The sequence below is a fragment of the Pipistrellus kuhlii genome, unplaced genomic scaffold (assembly GCF_014108245.1).
Source record: "Pipistrellus kuhlii isolate mPipKuh1 unplaced genomic scaffold, mPipKuh1.p scaffold_m20_p_5, whole genome shotgun sequence".
NCBI classification, from domain to species: Eukaryota; Metazoa; Chordata; class Mammalia; order Chiroptera; family Vespertilionidae; genus Pipistrellus; species Pipistrellus kuhlii.
In genome coordinates this window covers 4825286-4845599 of record NW_023425551.1, presented here as the reverse complement: position 1 = coordinate 4845599, position 20314 = coordinate 4825286, and the positions used below count along the sequence as shown (strand labels likewise).

At 42.2% G+C, this 20314-nt stretch overlaps 1 protein-coding gene across 2 annotated transcripts in view; it reads left to right on the top strand.

Annotated features, from left to right (window-relative positions):
* CCDC170 (coiled-coil domain containing 170) overlaps positions 1-19782 on the top strand; it is a 78439-nt gene extending 58657 nt beyond the window's left edge. For both annotated transcript variants that reach the window (XM_036415500.2, XM_036415499.2), the window contains exons 6-12: positions 82-399; positions 9645-9845; positions 11555-11728; positions 14583-14825; positions 16208-16444; positions 18242-19116; positions 19353-19782. In XM_036415500.2, coding sequence (XP_036271393.1) covers positions 82-399; positions 9645-9845; positions 11555-11728; positions 14583-14825; positions 16208-16444; positions 18242-18427 — 1359 coding nt within the window. In that variant the 3' untranslated portion in view covers positions 18428-19116; positions 19353-19782. The remainder of the gene's footprint in view (positions 1-81; positions 400-9644; positions 9846-11554; positions 11729-14582; positions 14826-16207; positions 16445-18241; positions 19117-19352) is intronic.
* Positions 19783-20314: the final 532 nt, after the last annotated feature.

Below are 20314 nucleotides of genomic sequence, written 5' to 3'. Positions count from 1 at the left end.
TTAAAATGGAGTGAGGATTAAACCTAGGTGCCTCTCATTGGCCGCTAATGTTTTTCTTCTCACTCTATGTAACTGTCTTAGGACTTGCTCAGCGCTGTCGAGGCAAAGGAAGCTCTTGAAAGGGAAGTGCAGACCTTCCGAGAAAGGCTGCTTGCGGGCCAGCGGGCCTGGGATGCCTCGAAGCAGGAGCTGAGCCTCTTGAAGAAAGACTCCTGCGAGCTGGAGAGAAGGTTGAAGGCCAGCCTGGAGGCGGCCGAGGCCTCCCAGAGCCAGCACACCTCCTTTAGGGAGAAAATTGCAGTCCTCCTTAGGGGCAGCCTGGACATGATTGGGTCCACAGAGGAGGCCATTCTGGAGAAGATTCGAGAAATGGACAGCCAGGAAGAGAGACAGAAAAGGGTGAGTGAGGCCTCTTCAGTGCACTCATTCACGTAGCATCCTCAGTGACTGAGTTATCTGCGTGAGTGACAGCTATCATTTAAATGTGCTTTCAGTTTTACTTTCAATTCTGCATCGTACTTACCAAGCCTGAGAGTCACTCACGCAGCTGCTGGCTACATTGCGGGTCCGGAGTCAGAACCTCGAGGCGGATCCTGTCTCTGTCCCGCACTCCCTCCCTCCAGGTGTGAATGGGGGCCCGTTCCCCGAGTATGGCCCGGGCGGTTTTGTTCACTCACCTTCAGTACAGGGACAGCACGGTCCACACCCCTTTCCTGAAGCCCCTGGGGTCCAATGTGTTTTTGAATCCAGAATTTTTCGGAGGTTAGAGAGGCGATAGAGAAGGCAGTGTGACACAGTCCTCCTCCGTCACACACATTGCTCTGCGTGAGCAGCCCCTCCACGCGAGGCCCTCCCAGCTCCTGCAGAGTCTCACGTCACCTCAGGTCAGGGCTCACTGCCAAACCGGGCCTGTCAAGCTTTATGGGTAAATGAGTTACAGAAAGCCTGCCGGTTGCAGATGGTTTGGATTTTGGAATTGCAGGTGAGGGTTCTTAGACCCTAAAAGGACCTGTCTCATAAGGTGGTTGCTGACTGTAAGTGCTTAATGCAAAGCATGTTGTTAGCATGTCCTCTCTCCCTCCTTCGCCCCTCCTTTTGCTGATGTGGAGGTGCCTAAAACAGTCTTCTAGGGACCTATTTAACAAGTGGAGAAAAATGACTTAACGCACACCTATGACTGAAGCTTATTTAATTTTGTCATGTGGTTTATACTATGAGTGAATCTCATGTTCTGTCAAGTTTTGCTTCGTCCAGTCAACTTCAGCCCAACTCTAAGTTACTGTCCTCCAGCGCCAACGATTGAAGTTCTAAGCAATGAGGTTTAAAGTGAGTCATCCCCAAACTGTGTGTGCTCCCATGAGGAACTGTTTCTCCTATTGGCCAAAAGGAGAAAATTTGCATGTCTATTTTTTAATGTTCCTGAAAACCTCAGAGTGATCGTTAACTCACAGTTCAAGGCTGCACTTGTCAATTTCCTCTTGCACCATAGCCTTTTAAATCCCCTCAAGAATTCTGCAGCATTCACCTCTAGGAGCCACCCTCGTGACCGCTTTGTTCAGCCCGGGGTTCTTCTCTTTCTGAATATTGAGTGCTCGTCCTTGTGAGATGTGTGGGTCTGTGAGGGGAACCCCGTTTTCCTTGTGATTCAGTGCACAGATGGGCACTAGCGGGGGGGAGGAAGTTATTTACAGAATGGAGAGAGAAGAACTTCATTGGGCTCTTTACCTTGAATAGCAATAGATGCACTTCAATAGCTAATGGTTCTTTGCCATTTCATTTTGTCGCTTCCCTCTGCTATTTTCCCAAATGTCCTCTGAAGCTCTGTTAATTCCAGCCTGCGAAATGGGGCCCAGAATTGCCAGCATGATGTATATGTTTATTTTGTAAAGCAAAACGGTGTCAGTGGGTTAAGCTGTTTGGCCTTCCCCCACTTCCCGTAACAATCACAATGATTCCGCGTCTCTTCAGTGCCTTTGTCTGCCTTTCCCACCCTGTAATTTTTTTTAAATGGCAGCTCTCCCCGTTTAAAAGCCTGAAATCAAGCGTATTGCCAGCCTCTTGTGTGACTCATCTTCAAGTAAAATCAGGAGGAAATGGATTTTGTATATTGTCTTTGAGATGTTTCTGAAGAATGGGAGTCGGACAAATGGATGAAGGTGTTTGTTGAGGAGGCGGCGTACCTGCCAGTTGCTATGGTTAAATACGGTCAGAAACTGAGGGATGTCCATGTGGAGGCCCGGTGGTGGGTCCAGGCTGGGCTCTCCACTCCGTGTGGCCTCCTACGTACGGAACATCACTTTTCTTGTTTATCCCTTTGCTCCTCATTTGTGCTCTCGGGATTTGCAGTTCTCATCAGGACACCACCCAGGCTTTTCCAAGCAACCATTTCTACTTGTTCCTTGCTTTTGTGCCTATAGCAAAGTGTAATGTTCTTTTTTGTGAAAGCTTTATGATGTCTTAGAGCAGACTTCCTCAGCTGGGGCACTGTTGAAATTTGGGGCTGGGCAGTCATTTGTTTTGGGGCCATTCTGTGCCCTGTAGAGTGGTCAGCAGCAGCTCCGGACTTCTTCCCGCTAGATACCACTCACATTCCTTTTCCCCGCAACTTGTGACAACCAAACATATGTCCAGACAGTGCCATATGCCCCTGGAGGGGGGGTGAATTTACCCCCCGTTGAGTACCACTCTTTTCAAGAAACGTTCTGCTGTCCATTTCCAGGATTCCTACATGAGGATTTAGATGTTATTTAGCCTTGAAATTTCAGGACACTCGTTAACATGTGCTTTTGAAATGGCGTCTTGCACAATGACAGAAAGTTGCGACATTTTCAGGTTTTGGTTTAGAATTTTGTGGCCAAATTAAAAAAAAAAAAAAAAACTTTATTGTTGAAAGTATTACATAGGTCCTCCTTCTCCCCACACTCCATTAACCTTTTCCAGCTCACTCCCCACTCCCACCCTAGACCCTCACCGCCACATTATCTGTGCCTGCTGGTTATGCATATATACATACAAATTCATTGGTTAATCTCTTCCAACCCACCCTCCCCTGCCTTCCCTCTGAGGTTCAACAGTTTGTTCATGCTTCTATGTCTCTTGGTCTAGTTTTGATCATCAGTTTATGTGGTTCATTAGATTCCACATATGAATGAGATCATGTGATACTTATATCTCTCTGACTGTCTTATTTGGCTTAGCATAATATTCTCCAAGTCCATCCATGCTCCTGCTTTTTTAATTGCCACATAGTGTTCCATTGTGTAGATGTACCATCATTTTTTTAATCCACTCATCTACTGATGGGCAGGTAGGCTGTTTCCAAATCTTAACTATTGTAAATTGTGCTGCTGCGGACATAGGGGGAGGCCAAGACTTTTGTTTCCCTTTTATATGTTGCCTCACTGGTTAATCATCTGGATGAGAATTATGTCTGTGATTGATTTCCCTGTCATTTCCGAAATTAAAGATAAATTAATAGAGGCTCACAAACATTTATCTAGACCAGCTCTTCTGTTCTGCTTTATGTACACATGAGGCTCTGTTTTCCCCATTGGTGTGCATCTTGGTCTGACAGCTCTGTGGGAGCGGTGGGGACTCACCCTCATGCCCCAAAGGACTTGAGGGGTGTCCCACAAGTCCCTACGCCCCCTCTGAGCTTATCATTCTGCTCTGTTCTTAGTCTTCAAATCTAATACTAAGCAAACACTTACCAAGAAGCTTCAACAGACTCCCAGTGACCTTTCATTGTCCAAAAGTGTGTTACACGGTCACCCCTGGCTACCGGGCACTGGGAAGAGTGAACAGATAGGGATTTTGGCTCTCCCAGCCCCTAGACTCTAGGGCCTAGAGTGTATTAATATCCTAGGATAGCTGTAACAAAATACCAGGAACTGGAGGAGGAAGGGCTTAAACAATAATAGAAGTATATTGTCTCACAGCCCTGGACACTAGAAGTCCCAAATCAACCTGTCAGCAGGATTGGTTTCTTCTGAGGGTGTGATGGGGAATCTGTCCCATGCCTCTCGCCTAGCTTCTGGCAGCCTCAGCTACCACTTGGCTTGTTCTCTGTTTTCACATCAATTTCCTTTTATTTGTACGTGTCTCTGTGTCGAAACTTCCCTTTTCTATAAGGATATGAATCACATTGGACTAGGCCCCACCTTAATGATCTCATTTTAACTTGATTATCTCTGTAAAGACTCCCATTTTCATGGGAAAAAAGGAGACTCAAGTAATACTTTAAACAATAAAGAATTTAAATTAAAAAAAAAGACCACATTTACAAATAAAGTCACATTCTGAGGTACTGGGGGACATCAACATACCTCTCTTTGGGGGACCTAATTCACCCCATAACAAAAGTTGATATGCACAAAGGTAGGGAGGGTAGGATTAGCTAGTCAACCATGTCAGCCACACATACTGACAGGAAGGAAGGAGAATTTGATTGATGTTCCACCTGGTTCCTAATAACTTATTTTATATATTTCTTAAGTGAAAATTATAACTTGAATAATCAGAAAAGAGTCGTTTAAGTCCAAAAGGCACTGGTCCTTAAGTGACCCAAGTGGCTCTTTCTCCAGTTTAGGGCTCTCGTGTTTCCATTTGGCTCAAACTTAGTGCAAAAGAACCTCTGGTGAAATCAACAACAATTTGTCCTTGGGAAGTGAATGAATTCTTTTAGGCATTATTATTTCCCTCCCAAAAAGCAAGTTGCTTGGGTTTGAAGTGTGGTTTACTTCAGTGCCTTTTTTGTTTAAAAACAATCGAGGTATGTATTCTTTATTACATCTCCCCCCCTCCCCCCCATCCTCTACCTTTTTCTAGTGTCGAAATCCCTGGCACATTTTGCCCCATAGGGTATCAGGGGTATATTAATAGTCAAGACTAAGGAAAAGAAAAAGAGAGAAAGAACTGCGTCTTGATTCTTCAGACTTCTTGGTGTGACGAACATACCTCCAGCTTTGGTGGGACACATATGTTCATCAGGCACTGGCATCTGATGTTCCCAAGAACTGAATCAGATTAGAACATTCATTTATTTGGATACTTTTATGTAAATTTAGCTCTGGAAAAAAAAATCTTGGTGGTGTATCCACTGAGGTCTAAGTAAGCTTATGAAGCTGAGTTTTGATGCATAGAGTGTGGGGAGGTTCTCAGTTGTTTGATCCTCTCTGGACTCCGGAACCTTGAGGGGGCAGTTGGTGAATCTGCACAGTTCACCATCGACATCTCAATGGTTTTACAAGTTCTTCTCTGCTGAGTCTTTAAGGTCCATGGGACGCTCTTGGGTTCACACAGGGTGAGGATTCAGCACAGACCCTCTCATCTTTGATTCAACATGCTTGTCCGTTAATTTTCCTTCTCAGGAAGACTTCAGTCTCCATGGGCTGAAAATAAGTAGGGAAGCATGACGGACGTAGGACACAGGACACTTCCCAAAAGGTCCCTTGAACTCTGTATGACAAAAGCATAGAATTGACCAAAACAACATACTGCCGGAGTGATACTGATGATAAAAATGTATGCAGTGTGGTGAACTTAAATTGAGTATAAATACTGTGCTACTCAAATGATCTAAATTATCTCACCTAATTATCATAAAGTCTGCATGTTTCAAAGAGGTTAATTACTTACTTTGGTTAACACACTGGCAAGTAGTAGAGTTGAAATTTGAAACCAGGACGATCGGATACCTAAGTCCCTGTCCCACAGTCAGGTCTATCGGGTCTAGTAATAATTAATGTCGTTTTTAAACATTCGTTTAAAATCTTGCTTGGCGTTGACTTGTATTGACATAACCTTCAAACACGTGGTATCTACAGAACGTGTGAAGTGCAATTAACAAGTTTTGCTTGAAAAAGTTTGTGTTTGGTTTGGTTTTTGTTGCAAAACTAGGGCTAAGAAGATGGCGGATGAAGAGCATATTTGGCACTGCATGCTTTACGAGTTCCAATTAGGAAGAAAAGCAAGTGAGGCTGCAAAAAACATCTGTAGTGCTCTTGGTCAAGATGCAGCTAGCGCCAGAAAATGCCAGCGTTGGTTTGAGAAATTTCGCGAGGGAAATTTTTTGTTAGATGACAAGAGTGGTCGAGGCCGTGTGTCCAATTTTGATCAAGAAGCTCTTCAAGCTCTTTTGGTGCAAAATCCTCAAATTACCCAACAAGAGCTTGCGACAACTTTAAATTGTTCACAAAAAACAATTTCCAATCAATTGCGTGCACTTGGCAAAGTCCAAAAGTTTGGAAAATGGGTTCCTCATGAGTTGACCGACAACAACTGTAATCAAAGAGTCACAATTTGCAGTTCGCTCCTCTCTCGTCAAAACCGTTTGCCGTTTTTAGAGCAAATTGTTACCGGAGATGAAGAATGGGTGCTGTATGTTAATTTGAAAAGGCGGCCTCAATGGTTGGACAAAAATGAGGCTCCGCAGCCCACGCCAAAACCTGACTTGCATGCAAAAAAAGTGATGTTGTGTGTTTGGTGGAATTTTAAAGGAATTCTTCATTATGAACTTTTACCATCTAACCAAACCATTACAAGTGCAGTGTATAGTGCCCAATTGGAAAGGTTAGCCCAAGCTTTAAGAGAAAAAGAACCCGCGCTGATTAATTGGAAGGGCGTAATTCTTCACCACAATAACGCACGACCGCATACTGCAAGAATCACTGCTGAAAAACTGCGCCAGTTGGAATGGGAAGTTCTCCCTCAACCTGCATATTCTCCTGATACTGCCCCTTCCGATTACCATTTGTTTCGTTCTTTGCAAAACTTTCTTCTTGGAAAAAAATTTAATAATGAAGAATGCCTCAAAAATGCATTGACCGAATTTTTTGCATCAAAATCACAAGAATTTTACAACAGAGGGATTAAAATGCTTCCTGAGCATTGGGCACAAGTAGTAGAAAACAACGGCAACTATATTGTTGATTAAATTTTGTTGTATTGTTTAAATAAATTTGATTTAAAAAAGTATTAGAAAACGACATTAATTATTACTAGACCTATACATTAGAATGTCTTTCTTCAGGGACAGTTTCATTTTCATAGTCTAGCTTCTTGCAGTTGCTCAAGGTGTCATCTTCACACTGGAGTCTGTGGATTGTTTTCTATGGAAGACTTTTTTTTTTTTTTTTTGTCTCTGTTCTGCAGTGTGCTGATTGTCGCTAAGAGGTCACTCCGTTTCCCATCTCTCCAGATGAGGTTGTCTGTGTTTCCGTGGGATCGGAGAAGTGTTGAATGATCTTCAGGTAGAAAGACACCTTTCCCACATGAAGTTAAATGTGAAACCACATTTCCTGCTGCACTGGAATGTGCTGTATCATATGATATCATAAAACAGTCCCCAGGAGGCAGTATCTTGGGGACCGTGTTTGATGGCCAATGTTTTGTAGGTTGAACTTTCTACGTTGTACCAAGACAAGCATACCTCTCTCTTGCATTAAGATCAGATCTATCATTAGTTAGGATGGGAAATATGAAATGATGGTTCTCATATTCTGTAATGAAATTTGAAATGTCCTTGGGAAATATAATTTATTGGATGTGGCATTGAGCAGCTTCCCACAAATATTTGATTTCGAGCACCCCCAGAGATCTAGAATTAATGGAACCTTGAAAGCCATAGAAGTCCAGGATTAGAGAATTTTGAGGTCAAGTAGTCTATCATTCCTGATTAGAGCACTTCAACCCACCTCAGCACATTCTTAACTAACGATTGGCCATCTTCTGGCAAATGGGAATCTTGGAAAGATGCTTAAAATGTGAGGTAAAAGCAAAAAGATTAAATGGCAAATATAGTGTCACTCAATGATATTTGGTATGCATGAAATAAGTTATTTGAAAATATTAATAGTTGCTATCTCTGAGCAGTGAAATCATGGGAATTATTTGTGGCTGTTTTATGTATTTTTTTGTTCTTAATGGATCTTTTATAAAGGGCAAGCATTAATTTATAATTATAGGGACCAGGGAACATTTTTTTTTCTTACATTGAAGTGAATTCTTTTTCTGATTTATAACTATTGATCCTCAGCTTAAGCTCTGAGGGTAACTCAGAACAAATCCTAATATTTCAAAATATTTGAACACAGCTTTAATTTCTTCTTGCCTTTAAGCATGGTTGTTTATAAACAAGCAGAATTTGTTTTTTTTAAAAACTGAAGCGGTAAATATGAAACCATCAAGATACTTTAATTTCTGTGAGAATAGTACTGAGTATTATGTAAATAGCTATTACTTTCCCCCTCTTCTTGTGGAAAACAAACCATCAAAACAAAACAAAATTTATCACCTCACACTTGGTATTTTTATTGAATTGAACATTTTATGAAAACTGGATTTGCAAGGATCAATTTGAGTTTCTCAAAGTATACCTTTGGTTTGGGTAAGCTTATGTTCTTGGTTTAAGGGAAGATCAGGATAAAGAGAGCAACTTCACAGAAGGGAGGAAGCATTGGCCAAGTTAGGGGTCGTGTGAGTCTTGGGGCATTCAGCAGTAACCTTATGTTATAGGAGGGGAGATAATACTCACACTGATCTACCTGCTTGGACACTTCCATTGATCCTTTGCAGAATCACCTTATTAAAATAATTTTGACCTTTCACTTGTTCAGACGATAATATTGCCCCATAATTGTGTAGCCCAGGGGCAGCACCACTGACTAAGGTTAGTGAAAGAATAACCAAATCTTAGTAGAAAATGGAAAAGGAGCTTAAAGCAATACAGGGTGGGGCAAAAGTAGGTTTCCAGTTGTGAGTACATGAGACAGAGTTTATTATTGTATTATTATTTTTACTTTTTGTATTCTTTCCCATACTAGAGGCCTGATGCATGAAGATTCATGCAAAAATGGGCCTTCCTTCCTCTGGCTGCTGGAGCCTTCCCCTTCGCTCTAGCTGGAGTTGCCTTTCTTCCTTCCCATGCTGCCCAGAGGCCCAGAGCAGCTGGGGTGGTGTGGAATGCCTGTATTGTTGCCATGGCAATGACACAAGTGTCCTACCCTGCCCCCGGTCACTTGGCGCCTGAGTATGCAAATTAACCCACCATATTTGTTGGGTTGATTTGCATACTCACTGCTGATTGGCTGAGGGGCATCATGGAGGTATGGTCAATTAACATGTTACTCTTTTATTGGGTAGATGAACAGCTGTAAATTTACTTTTGCCCCACCCTGCAGCTTTGTGCTCTTGAATTCACTGATAACTTCTCATTGCTTATCAAGATGAACTCACTGCATAGTCTTTAAACCATTATATATGGTAGAAGAAGAATGATACTTACATATATTTTTTTGACACTTGTATAGGTTTTAAAAATACTATCTGTCTGAACTCTTTTTCCAACTAAGCTTTAAAATTCCCAAATTAATGGCAGTTTTAGGGGTAAATAACTTATCCATAAACATTTATGGAGTAACTTATTTGAGGAATTATATAAAAAATTAAAAAGGCTCAAAGTATTTTATTAGGTAATGGATACATATTTATTTCAATACATCAGTCAATTACCTGTTTCTTAGACCATTTTTTCTGAAGAATCTGGATGTTGTTGTTATAAATAATATGTTGTTTGCACTGAGCACTAGATTTTAACACTTTGGCGCATCTAAACCAAGTCTGCTTCTTGTTTTGTTTGTTTCCAGATGGTTTCCCAGCTTGAAGCCCAAATATCTGAGCTTGTTGAGCAGTTGGAAAATGAGTCTGGGTTTCACCAGAAAGCTCTGCAGAGAGCCCAGGAAGCCGAGCACAAGCTGGAGGCTCTTCGGGGTCAGCTGACACACCTGGAGGAGGAGCTGGTGTCTGGAGATGTTTTGCGGGACAACTTGAGTTTTGAGAAACAAAAGGTAGTAATCTGAGGGTTTGTCCACAGGTAGATACATCTGTTGCACTGTAGTATTTTACCTGAAATTACTGTGAAATTTTCAGCAATTCGATAGATGGTGGTTACGTACGTAACTCACGATTCATCTTAAGTGGCTCATAATTCAATAGAGGAGACAGTCATTCAAATAATTTGCTGTACTAAAAGCTGTAAGTGTATAATAGAGATACTGATTAAGAAAGAGCAATAGAAGCCCAATGAAAAGAGTGAGAGCTTCTATATAAAGGGATGATTTTATAGGAAGATGATAGTTGAGTTGATCATTGAAGGATAAGTAGCATTTTAGTGGGGAGAAGGGACAGATTTCACAGGTGACTTATGTGAAGGGCTTTAAAGAATAAGTAGGAATTTGACTGGCAGAAGAGTTGGGGAAGGGATCTGGGGCAGAGGGAACAGCAGGAGGGATGAAGGAAGGGAGGTGTGACTGGACTGTTTAGAAGAGGAATGAGGCACAAAGAGACTGGCCGAGGCCAAAGGTGGGAGGTGGCTCTGGAGGTAGGTAGGGATAATTGAGGTAAGTCAGGCTCATTCCTGGAGGCTTTATCCTATAGGTAATGGGGAAGGGGGGGGGAGGGAATGGGCGTTTTGAGGAAAAGAAAAGGGTTTTCTGAAGGCAGAATGTCTCTGAAGGTCCAGACACTAAAGGTAAGGAGCCCAGTTGGGATTCTTAGAAAGTTCAAATCAGAAGATAATAGGTTGCAGGTTTGATTCCTGGTCAGAGCATGTTTCTTTATCACATCAATCATTTTCCTCTCTCCTTCCCTCCCCTTCTCCCCTTTCTTCCTTCCTTTTTCTCTAAATTCAATAAACATACACTTGGGTGAGGATTAAAAAAACAATGGATTGCTTCAGTTGTCAGGAATTTATATTTATTTCAACATGAAATTGCCTGAGTTATTGCCATTGGGAAGAAAATCGCAAAGATGGAACCCGAATCATGAAATGATGATACAGAAAGCACATTGATCCATTTGGTTATCCAGCAAGTACTTAGTAGACATTTCTCTACATCTGGCATGGCCAGCTTAGCCACAGAAATCAAGGAGAGGAAGGTCCCAGAACAGTTTTGTCACTTTAACCTGCTAAAATGTGAACTTTGACCTTCCTGATAACGTCTTCATTTTGGAGTGTTGTTCCTTTAACTATAGGATACATTCACAATTCTTAAAGACCTTTTCTAAAGCAAAAATGCTGTCCAAGGTTGTTTGTATGGAGAGTGGTGTGGCAACTGGTTAAGTCCTCATTTTCCACTTTGAGGCCTGGGCCACATGGGGTGGGAAAACTCTCCATGGAAGGTCTGGAGGGGTGGATGCCTGGGGCTGGATTAGCCTAGCAGGGGCGTGGTAGCAGCAGCATGTAGCAAAGCAGAGAGATGGAGGAATACTTGGGAGCATGCACACCTGTCACATGGCAAGGTTAAGAAGAGAGTGCGGTGTTAGATTGAACATCAAAGTCACTGCCCAGGAGAGTCAAGAGAATATGGTCAAGGAACAGGACATGGAGCTGGTAGGGCGGGTCAGGAATTCAGTACCAAATTTTAGTGTTGAGGAGCCGGGCACCTACTGGTTTAATGAGAACTCCCTGTCAATGTGGGGGAAAGGGGAGGATTGTGTGAGATTGCCTGTTAACTTTATTTTTGTGTCCCATTTTCATTTTTGTTCTTGGGTTTAGTATCTTAAATTTCTGGACCAGCTCTCAGAGAAAATGAAATTGGACCAGATAGCTGCTGAACTCGGCTTTGACATGCGTCTAGATGTAGTTTTAGCTCGCGCGGAACAGCTGGTACGCCTTGAGAGCAATGCCGTCATTGAAAATAAGACCATCGCCCACAATTTACAGAGAAAGGTAGGAGAGTGGAAACTTGCCAGTGTTGAGAGAATGAATATCTGTGAAACTTCAATATTGAGATATAAATTACTGCCACAATATTTCCAACGTGGCCAGGAAACATGATTATAATAATATGTGTTTAGAATATGTTTCAAGTCTGAGTGATGGCAGTGTATCACCTAAGGTTTTGTTAGACTGTGGTAATAAAGACCCAGAGTAACAGTGGCTTAAACGAGTAGAAGTGTTTTACTTTTTTCTTCTGTTGCATAAATTCCTGGAAGTAGGCAGCTTAGGGCTACTACAGCTCAGCTCCGTGAAGTTTTGAAGAAACCCAGCTCATTTAAGCTCATTAATCACCCATCCCCAGGGTGGTCCTTATCCTCATGCTTAAAAATAGTTTTTAGAAATATTATATCTGTGTTCCAGCAAGGAAGTGGGAGAAGGAAGGGATGTAGGAGAGAGATGCAAAAGTGCAGACATGAGCTGTCTTAAAGGAGGTTCCCAGAATTGCTACATGTGTTTATGTCCCATGGAATATGTGCTGATGGTTAAATCTAGCTGCAAGGGAGTCTTGAAACGGTAACCTTTACTCTGGCTAGCCATTTACATAGCTGAAAAATTTACTGTTTCTATAATTATGGGAGAGAAGAATTGGTGAACAGTTAGCCGTCTCTGCCTTTATAAAAGCTCTATTAGATTAGAAAATAGAGAGAGAAGAGATTACTTTTCACTCACTCAAAGGGAGAGTTAGAAATAGTTTAAATAAATGAATGCATGAAAAGGATAAAATATAATTATTAGTTATGTAATTATTGGCATTGGGGAAGGAAAAAGGAGAACACAAATGTATCCTTGTAATAGTTCTTAGGAGAAAATTCTGTGGTAGAGTTTCAGTGTGCAGGCCATGTAATGAGTCCCAGCTGGTTCCCAGTTTGGCTCCACCCAGCTCTGTGACCTTGGGAAGTTGCATTCCTCTCTTCCTCTCCTCATATTAAAGATGGGGATGATACCTATTTCAGGAGGTCGTCAATTTTTAATAAATAACATTTTGAACTCTTGGCTCATAGAAAATGCTCTATTTACATTTGACTTCCTCTCCATGTACTGTATCTTTGGGAATATTTTAAACAGAAAGGAGACAACCCCTGTTACCATTAGTGACATTAAATGGAGCTACAATTTTTTCTGAAGTTTCCCTCAGATAACTGAATTTTTTTTTGTCACTATCTAATACCATTTTTCTTAAGTCTTGTGTAATTATTAAAATTACAGAACTAGCTAGTTTAAATTTGCAATAGAGTGGACTTCAATATGAAGAAGCTCAAGGAAGGGAGGTTAGTTAGAGAAATATTGAAAGGGCCATGATACAAAGGGTTCCAGGCAAGGACATTGCTGTCACCGTTAGGCAAGATACTCTAGCCCACATTTCCATTAGTTCTTCACACCTTTGAACACTTAACAAATGCAGAGTCAGTAATGAGGGAAAATGTGCCCTAGCCGGTTTGGCTCAGTGGATCGAGCGTCAGCCTGCGACCCGAAGTTCCCGGTTCGATTCCTGTCAAAGACACGTACTGACCTGGGCCCTGGCAGGGGCTCATGCAGGAGGCAACCAATCGATGTGTTTCTCTCACATTAATATTTCTGTCTGTCTTTCCTTCTCTCTTCCACTCGCTCTAAAAATCAATGGAAAAATACCCTCGGGCGAGGATTAAAAAAACTAATAATAATAATTAGGGAAAATGTGACGTTCCTCAGCTCTAACATTCTATAATTCTACACGATTCTCATTCCTAATTTTTGTAACAGATGAAAGAGGTTTCTATACTTAATATTCCACTCACTAATTGTGACACGTGACGCCCATGAGGACTTTTTTCTCCTCTTAGAGCCCACAGTCTTTTCTAAAAAACACCCTAATTTCCTTCATCAAGTTTAATTGTTAGTGATAAGTGCTGTTTCAGGACCTGCTTGGTTTGTGGATGGTATAGGCCAGGCATGTAATAATGACACCAAAGAACTCAAACTTTCCTCAAGTCCCTTCTATTTCTAAGATGTTAAATATATAAACAAAGCTTTAAAAAATTTTCCCTGGCATCACTTATTCTGAACAATGTTCCTAGGTATCACTTACTTAAAAAATATGTGAACTTTAAAGGAAGCTAGCCTACTCACAGCCTGAGGGATGGAGACGAGGCAGTCTAAGTTTTTGGTGCTAATTTGTACCCTGTCTTCTTTTAGGAAAGACCAGGGCAAGTAGAGTGGCTGTGGGGTGTTGGAGAGGATTTTGTCTCTCTGTTTTACTATATTCTGCCCCTGATAAGCCATTTTAGTTGTATTTAAAAAAATATATTTTTAGTGATTTCAGAGAGGAAGGGAGAGGGAGAGAGAGCTAGAAACATCAATGATGAGAGGATCATAGATCGGCTGCCTCCTGCACACCCCACACTGAGGATCGAGCCCACAACCTGGGCATGTGCCCTGACTGGGAGCCAAGCCTTGACCTCTTTGTTCGTAGGTTGTTGCTCAACTAACCATTGAGCCCCACCAGCTGGGCTCCTTTTCATTGTCTTAAAGGAAATTTCTCATTTTTATTAGATGAACATTATGTTGGAGGCAGTCAGGTGTTGAAAAATGCTTATTTCTCTGTGAATTTTTCTCTGGCGGTTCGATCTCATACTTTGCAGCTACAAAATTAATTCTTCAAAAGATAGAAATAAAAATGCAATCAGGAGAAGGAACCTAGTACCATTTTTAAAAAAATGATGTAGACAGCAGGCTTATTGGAGTGAGGATAAAGATCAAGATTATTTGAGTAAATCATGTATGTTTATTGGCGTTCAATTCAAAACTCCTGTTTGTGCCAAACCAGCTCAAGACCCAGAAAGACAGACTGGAGAGCAGAGAACTGCACTTGAACCTCCTCCGGCAGAAGATAGCGCAACTGGAGGAGGAGAAGCGGCTGCGGACAGGCCTGGCTGTGGAGAGGGACGAGGCCAATGTCGCCTCTAGGAGGTTACAGAAGCAGGTGGAGAGGCTGCAGAAGGAGCTGAGCGCGTGCCGGGAATCGAACACTGAGCTCAAAGCCAAACTGGCTGACACCAATGAGCTGAAGGCGAGTGCTCAGCTTCGCTCTCTGGTTGCTTTTTGCTTCTGCGAAAGGGTGCCAGTCTCATCATGGACACACCAGAAAATAAGATGGAAACTTCCCCTGATTTTCTAGAGTTGTGGGAAAAGTGCAAACATTACACACGTCAGCATATTAGCTCAGTTTAGTGGCTCTTTCATATTTGAAATAGAGCTGCAGTTGCTTGCTATGGGAAAAGTCACTCAAACAAGGTGGTGTTAAGTCCAGAAATTAAAAACACTTCTTTAAAATGAGGGCGGTGGTGATTTTAGGGGTCATGAGGGGTTTCATCATGTAGGAATTTGTGAAGGAAGAAGTAAGGAGAGGCAGGCAGTTGTGAGATGTTGGTCCCTGGGAGATGAATTGTATCAAGTATCCAGGAGGGTATATACAATAGATTGGGTGATGTGCTTCTTGGATTTGAGGTGTCCGATTTCCAGTGAATACAGAGAAGAAAGGAACTAAAATGTAAAATAATTTGGTCAAAATAGTTCGATGGCATGAATATGTAACTTCTGTGCACAGGTTATATTTTAAATGTTATTACTTGCAAGTCACCAGTAGGATGACCGCGTTGTCCTGGCTCCCTGCAGGCCAGTGCACTCACTGGTGAAGTCAGAGACATTTCCCCAGAAAAGCGCTGCTGTAGCCCCTCCTCACAGCAGTGATGCAGCTGGCAGAGGGCAGGGAGGCAGGCTTCCTGCGGTAAAACACACGCAGAGGGGACGTTGTGGTCCTCCTAATGCGTCCAAACCAGGCGTGACCCATTGGAAGAAGCAGAAAGAGCCCTGGGAGCTCATGGAATCTGCACATAGGAACCAGCAGGCTTCATTTTATTTTTATTTTATTTTTTAAAATTTAAAAAAATATGTATTTCTTTATTGATTTCAGAGAGGAAGGGAGAAGGAGAGAGAGATAGAAACATCAATGATGAGCGAGAATCATTGATCAGCTGTCTCCTGCAGCCCCCCCCGCCCCCCTACTGGGTGTTGAGCCCGAAACCCAGGCATGTGCTCTTGGCTGGAATCGAACCTGGGACCCTTCAGTGCACAGGCCGATGTTCTATCCGCTGTGCCAATCTGGCTAGGGACAGCAGGCTTCATTTTAATATTCAACTCCAGAATCATGCTATTTACCATTTTCTCTCATTGATTTTCCAAATAATGGTACTCTGATATGTTTTTTATAAACTATAACTGTTTTAAGACATGTTCATTCCACACATACGCTTGACGAAGTTTATATAAAGATTTCATTCTTTACTCATAAAAAAGTTATGAGTTCAGTGAATTTCACAGACCTCTGACTTATTTATGCAGTTTTTCTAAGTAAATACATGAGAGACGATCAGCATTCTCTTGTCTTCTTAGATTAAAACTCTGGAGCAGACCAAAGCCATTGAAGACCTCAGTAAATCCAGAGACAAACTGGAAAAGATGAAGGAGAAGGCTGAGAAGAAGCTCATGTCTGTCAGGTTGGAACTTGACACTACCGAGCACGAGGCCCAGGAGGACAAAGCCAGGGCCAGGAACACGATAGAGGTGGTGACCAGTGAATTGAAGACGCTAAGGAAATCCCTGGAGGAAGCGGAAAAGAGGGAAAAGCAGGTGGGTAGACGTCCGGTGATGAAACCTTCCTATGTAGGAAAGATAGGACAATCCCAAAGCTTGATCATTATTCACACATTTCTTCATAAACTATTTATAGAACTTTTTTATTTATTTAATTTTTAACTCATTTCAGAGAGGAACAAGAGGGAGAGAGAGATAAAGACATAAATGATAGGAATCATTGATTGACTGCCTCCTGCACGCCCCACACTGGAAATTGAGCCCACAATCCGGGCATGTTTCCTGATGGGAAATTGAAATGTGATCTCTGGTTCATAGGTTGATACTCAACCACTGAGCCATGCCAGCCAGGCAGTTTACAGAACTTTCTATATCATTTCAACATCTCTGCCTGCTATCTAGCATCTTTTTTGACATTAAAAGAACCATCATGATTTATTCTACAAACAAAAGTAATTCCCATTTTCATGGCATGGATTGTAGGAAAGAAAAAGACATTCTTATCAAGGCAGTGGAAAGCCTATGAAAAGCCAGGTTCTGGTTATGGGGAGGTTGTTATGATGCTCGCTGATTGCTCCTGGAGGTTGCATCATCCCACATCTTCTGATGGTCACCAGGCTTCAGCGCCGGGAGGTCATGATAAACCTCATCTCCAGAGAGATCAGCTGCAGGAAACAATCTCCAACAGTGGCACCTAGATCTGAAGGCCAACCAAACCCAGATGTAAACCATAAAGCAGGTCTTATTTGCTGGCTAGTTCAAGGAGGAGAGTGTTATCTGGTGAGCACATCAAGAGGTCAGGCAGGAAGAAGCATGTCCCGGGCAGCCTGACCCCCAATGCTTTGGCTTTCATCTCACTCAGTCTGGTGCTCTAAGGGCTCAGAGTGGACTCTGGTCCTAGGATATTTTTCTCTCTGGCTGCCTCTGCTCTGGCTCATGTGTCAGGCAGAGTTGAGGAAGGCCAAATGACGCGTGAGCGCTCTCCGAGTCAAACCACTCCAGAATTAAGAGCTTTGGCCATGTTTGAAAGGATGGGGAACTTCAAGCAACCCTTTTCATCAGGGAGACAAGGCTGAGAAAGCGTTATGTTTCCCAAATTGGACTCAGCGTAGGGAGAAGGTTGGGAAGCGAACGAGCATAAGGTGGGAATGTTTGGAAAGTAGGTCTGGGTGTCATATCTGTCTTCAGGTTAGATCACACCTCTCCTAAGATGGAAGGCACCTCTAGTGAGGTGTCGCCCAGCTGTCCCTGATTTATCTGCTTCTGCTTCAGCCTAGGATCACCAACCAGTCTATGAGAATTCAAAGGGGTATAAGGCACATTTCCACCATTGTCTCCAGTCCTTGTTAGGTTATGGTGGTGATCTGTCTGATGCGATTTGAGCATCATTTAGAAGCTCTTCTGTTGCCATGAGCTCATAACTTTCTTGCCATTTGCCCTTCCTTTAGTTTGAGAGGTACATTCTAGGCCCGGAGATAGGTCTGTAGTTATTCCTACCTTGGAAGTGAGAAATGAAATCTTAGTTAGGTCAGAGCCTTAGGTCAGAGTCTTGTTCACGGTTGCTTAATTGGATTCTTGACTTGGTAGCCAATACCACATTAATTGGCTCATCAGAAAAGAGGTTATGAAATTGCTGAAGGTTGGTGCCTGTAGAGGTAATTTAGTAGGCTAGTCTTCCTATTTTATAAATGAGAGAACTGAGGTTAATGAGAGTAAGTCACTTACCTGCCTCAGGCACACCTGGATTTTCCATGATTTTTGATATTGCATTTGGCTCAGCGGTAGTTGACACATTTGCTCTCTCAGTTACTGTGTTTCTGTTTGATATTCCAGCTGGTGGACTTTAGGGAGGTGGTTTCCCAGATGTTGGGCTTGAACATGACCAGCCTTGCTCTTCCTGACTATGAAATCATCAAATGTCTTGAAAGACTGATCCATTCCCATCAGCATCACTTTGTCACCTGTGCTGGCCTCAAAGATGTGACTATCAGGCAAGACAGGCACCTGCAAAGCCACTGAAAACATCTTCATTGAACACCGGATCTCTTGAGGAGCTAAGGCATGGGACACGATGCTCAATTGACAAATTCTCCAAACGTTTGAAATTTGATCAGTAGGTGAATATTCTATACTTTGGTGATAGAGTGAGGATCCATCATTGACAACAAAGAATCTCAAAGGTAGATAAATGTTCACCACTAAAAACACCTAGTATTTCATATGTTGGTACTTGGGGATCCAGAAGAATTCCATGAGATTGCATATCTAGGATGAGAATTGTTGGTAGAGAATTACTACTCATGGGGTATCTCTTATGATTTACTACCCAACTTAATTCTCATAACCACCACAGAGAGAAGCTTTAATGTTTTTATTTCACAACCTCTCTGGGGCTCAGAGAGGGTGTCACCTTCCAAGATTGCAATTGCTGGTTGGTGATAGAACCAAGAGAGATTCTATGTTGACTCTATGCCGTGTCTTCTCTGCTACTCCATGATCCTCCAGTTTCTCCTGGCTCCCTGTGTTCTGGGTGACAATTGCCTGCAAACAATCAAGACTTGCAGTTCAGAAGTAATGAAGGTTTATGAGTGTAATCCATATGATTTCTTTAAAAAAGCAATGTACCTAATTATTTGGATAAGACATGCATAGTCTGAGGTCCTATAAGAAACCTTGTGTTTTCAAATGTTGCTGCCAGATTGCATTAGGTGGTAATTTAAAAAAAATATATATATTTTATTGATTTTTTTTACAGAGAGGAAGGGAGAGGGATAGAGAGTTAGAAACATCGATGGGAGAGAAACATCCATCAGCTGCCTCCTGCACACTCACTACTGGGGATGTGCCCGCAACCCAGGTACATGCCTTTGACCGAAATTGAACCTGGGACCCTTCAGTTCGCAGGCCAATGCTCTTTCCATTGAGCCAAACCAATCAGGGCTAGGTGGTAATTTTTTAATGTTTGAACAGGGCTGATCTCAGTACTTTCAAAATGGAGCAGTTAATATGAAATTGATGATATGAAGACAGCCTACACAGTTTTATTTACCAATATATCAAACAGTCATAGCAAGTATACTTCTTTAGAATCCGGATTTTATTATGAATTTCTCTCACTTTACTAGTATGTCTTCTTTTTAAATTTTGATTTCACAGATATTTTTCAAGAATTTATAGTATATATTTTTTAATTTCAAAGAGAAAAACGTGTTACTCTTTTGGATGATTATCATATTTCTGCCACATCAATTTTTTTCAGACCTTGAGAAAAGCCTTGGTGTCTAATTAAAGGAGAGGAAAAAGTAGATTATAACCAAATATTAAAAGAAAATGAAAAGTCTAGTTCAGCTGGCATGACTCAGTGGTTAAGCATTGATCCATGAACCAGATGGTCAAGATTCACTTCCCGGTCAGGACACATGCTCAGATTGCAGACCTGATCCCTAGTGTGGGGCATGCAGGTGGCAGCTGATCAATGACTTTCATCGTTGACATTTCTATCTCTCTCCCCCTCTTCCTTCTCTCTGAAGTTAATAAAAAATATTTAAAAAAAAGTCTAGATGAGAGGAAATGAGTTTGACACTTGCAGGTTGGATGACAGGCCACACAGAGGGAGAGTGACCAAGGATGGCCTCAGGGGTGTCATCTCTGCCACCTTCTTTTTCATGAGCAAGGACAATATGAAGTAGTGTTTCACAACTGAGGAAACATGGCTGCCCAGCCCTGTGAGAACAGGAGCGAGGTGTGCATCAGCAGGAGAGGCAGCCTCAGTTTCCCCGGGGAAGGCCTACAGTCTCTGGAGGTCCCCACATGTAGTCCAGATGTGTGGCTGCTGCTGTGGACCCACACTCAGCCACAGTGGAGGCAGCGGCTGCACCTCTGGGTGCCTGGAGGATGGGGATGCTG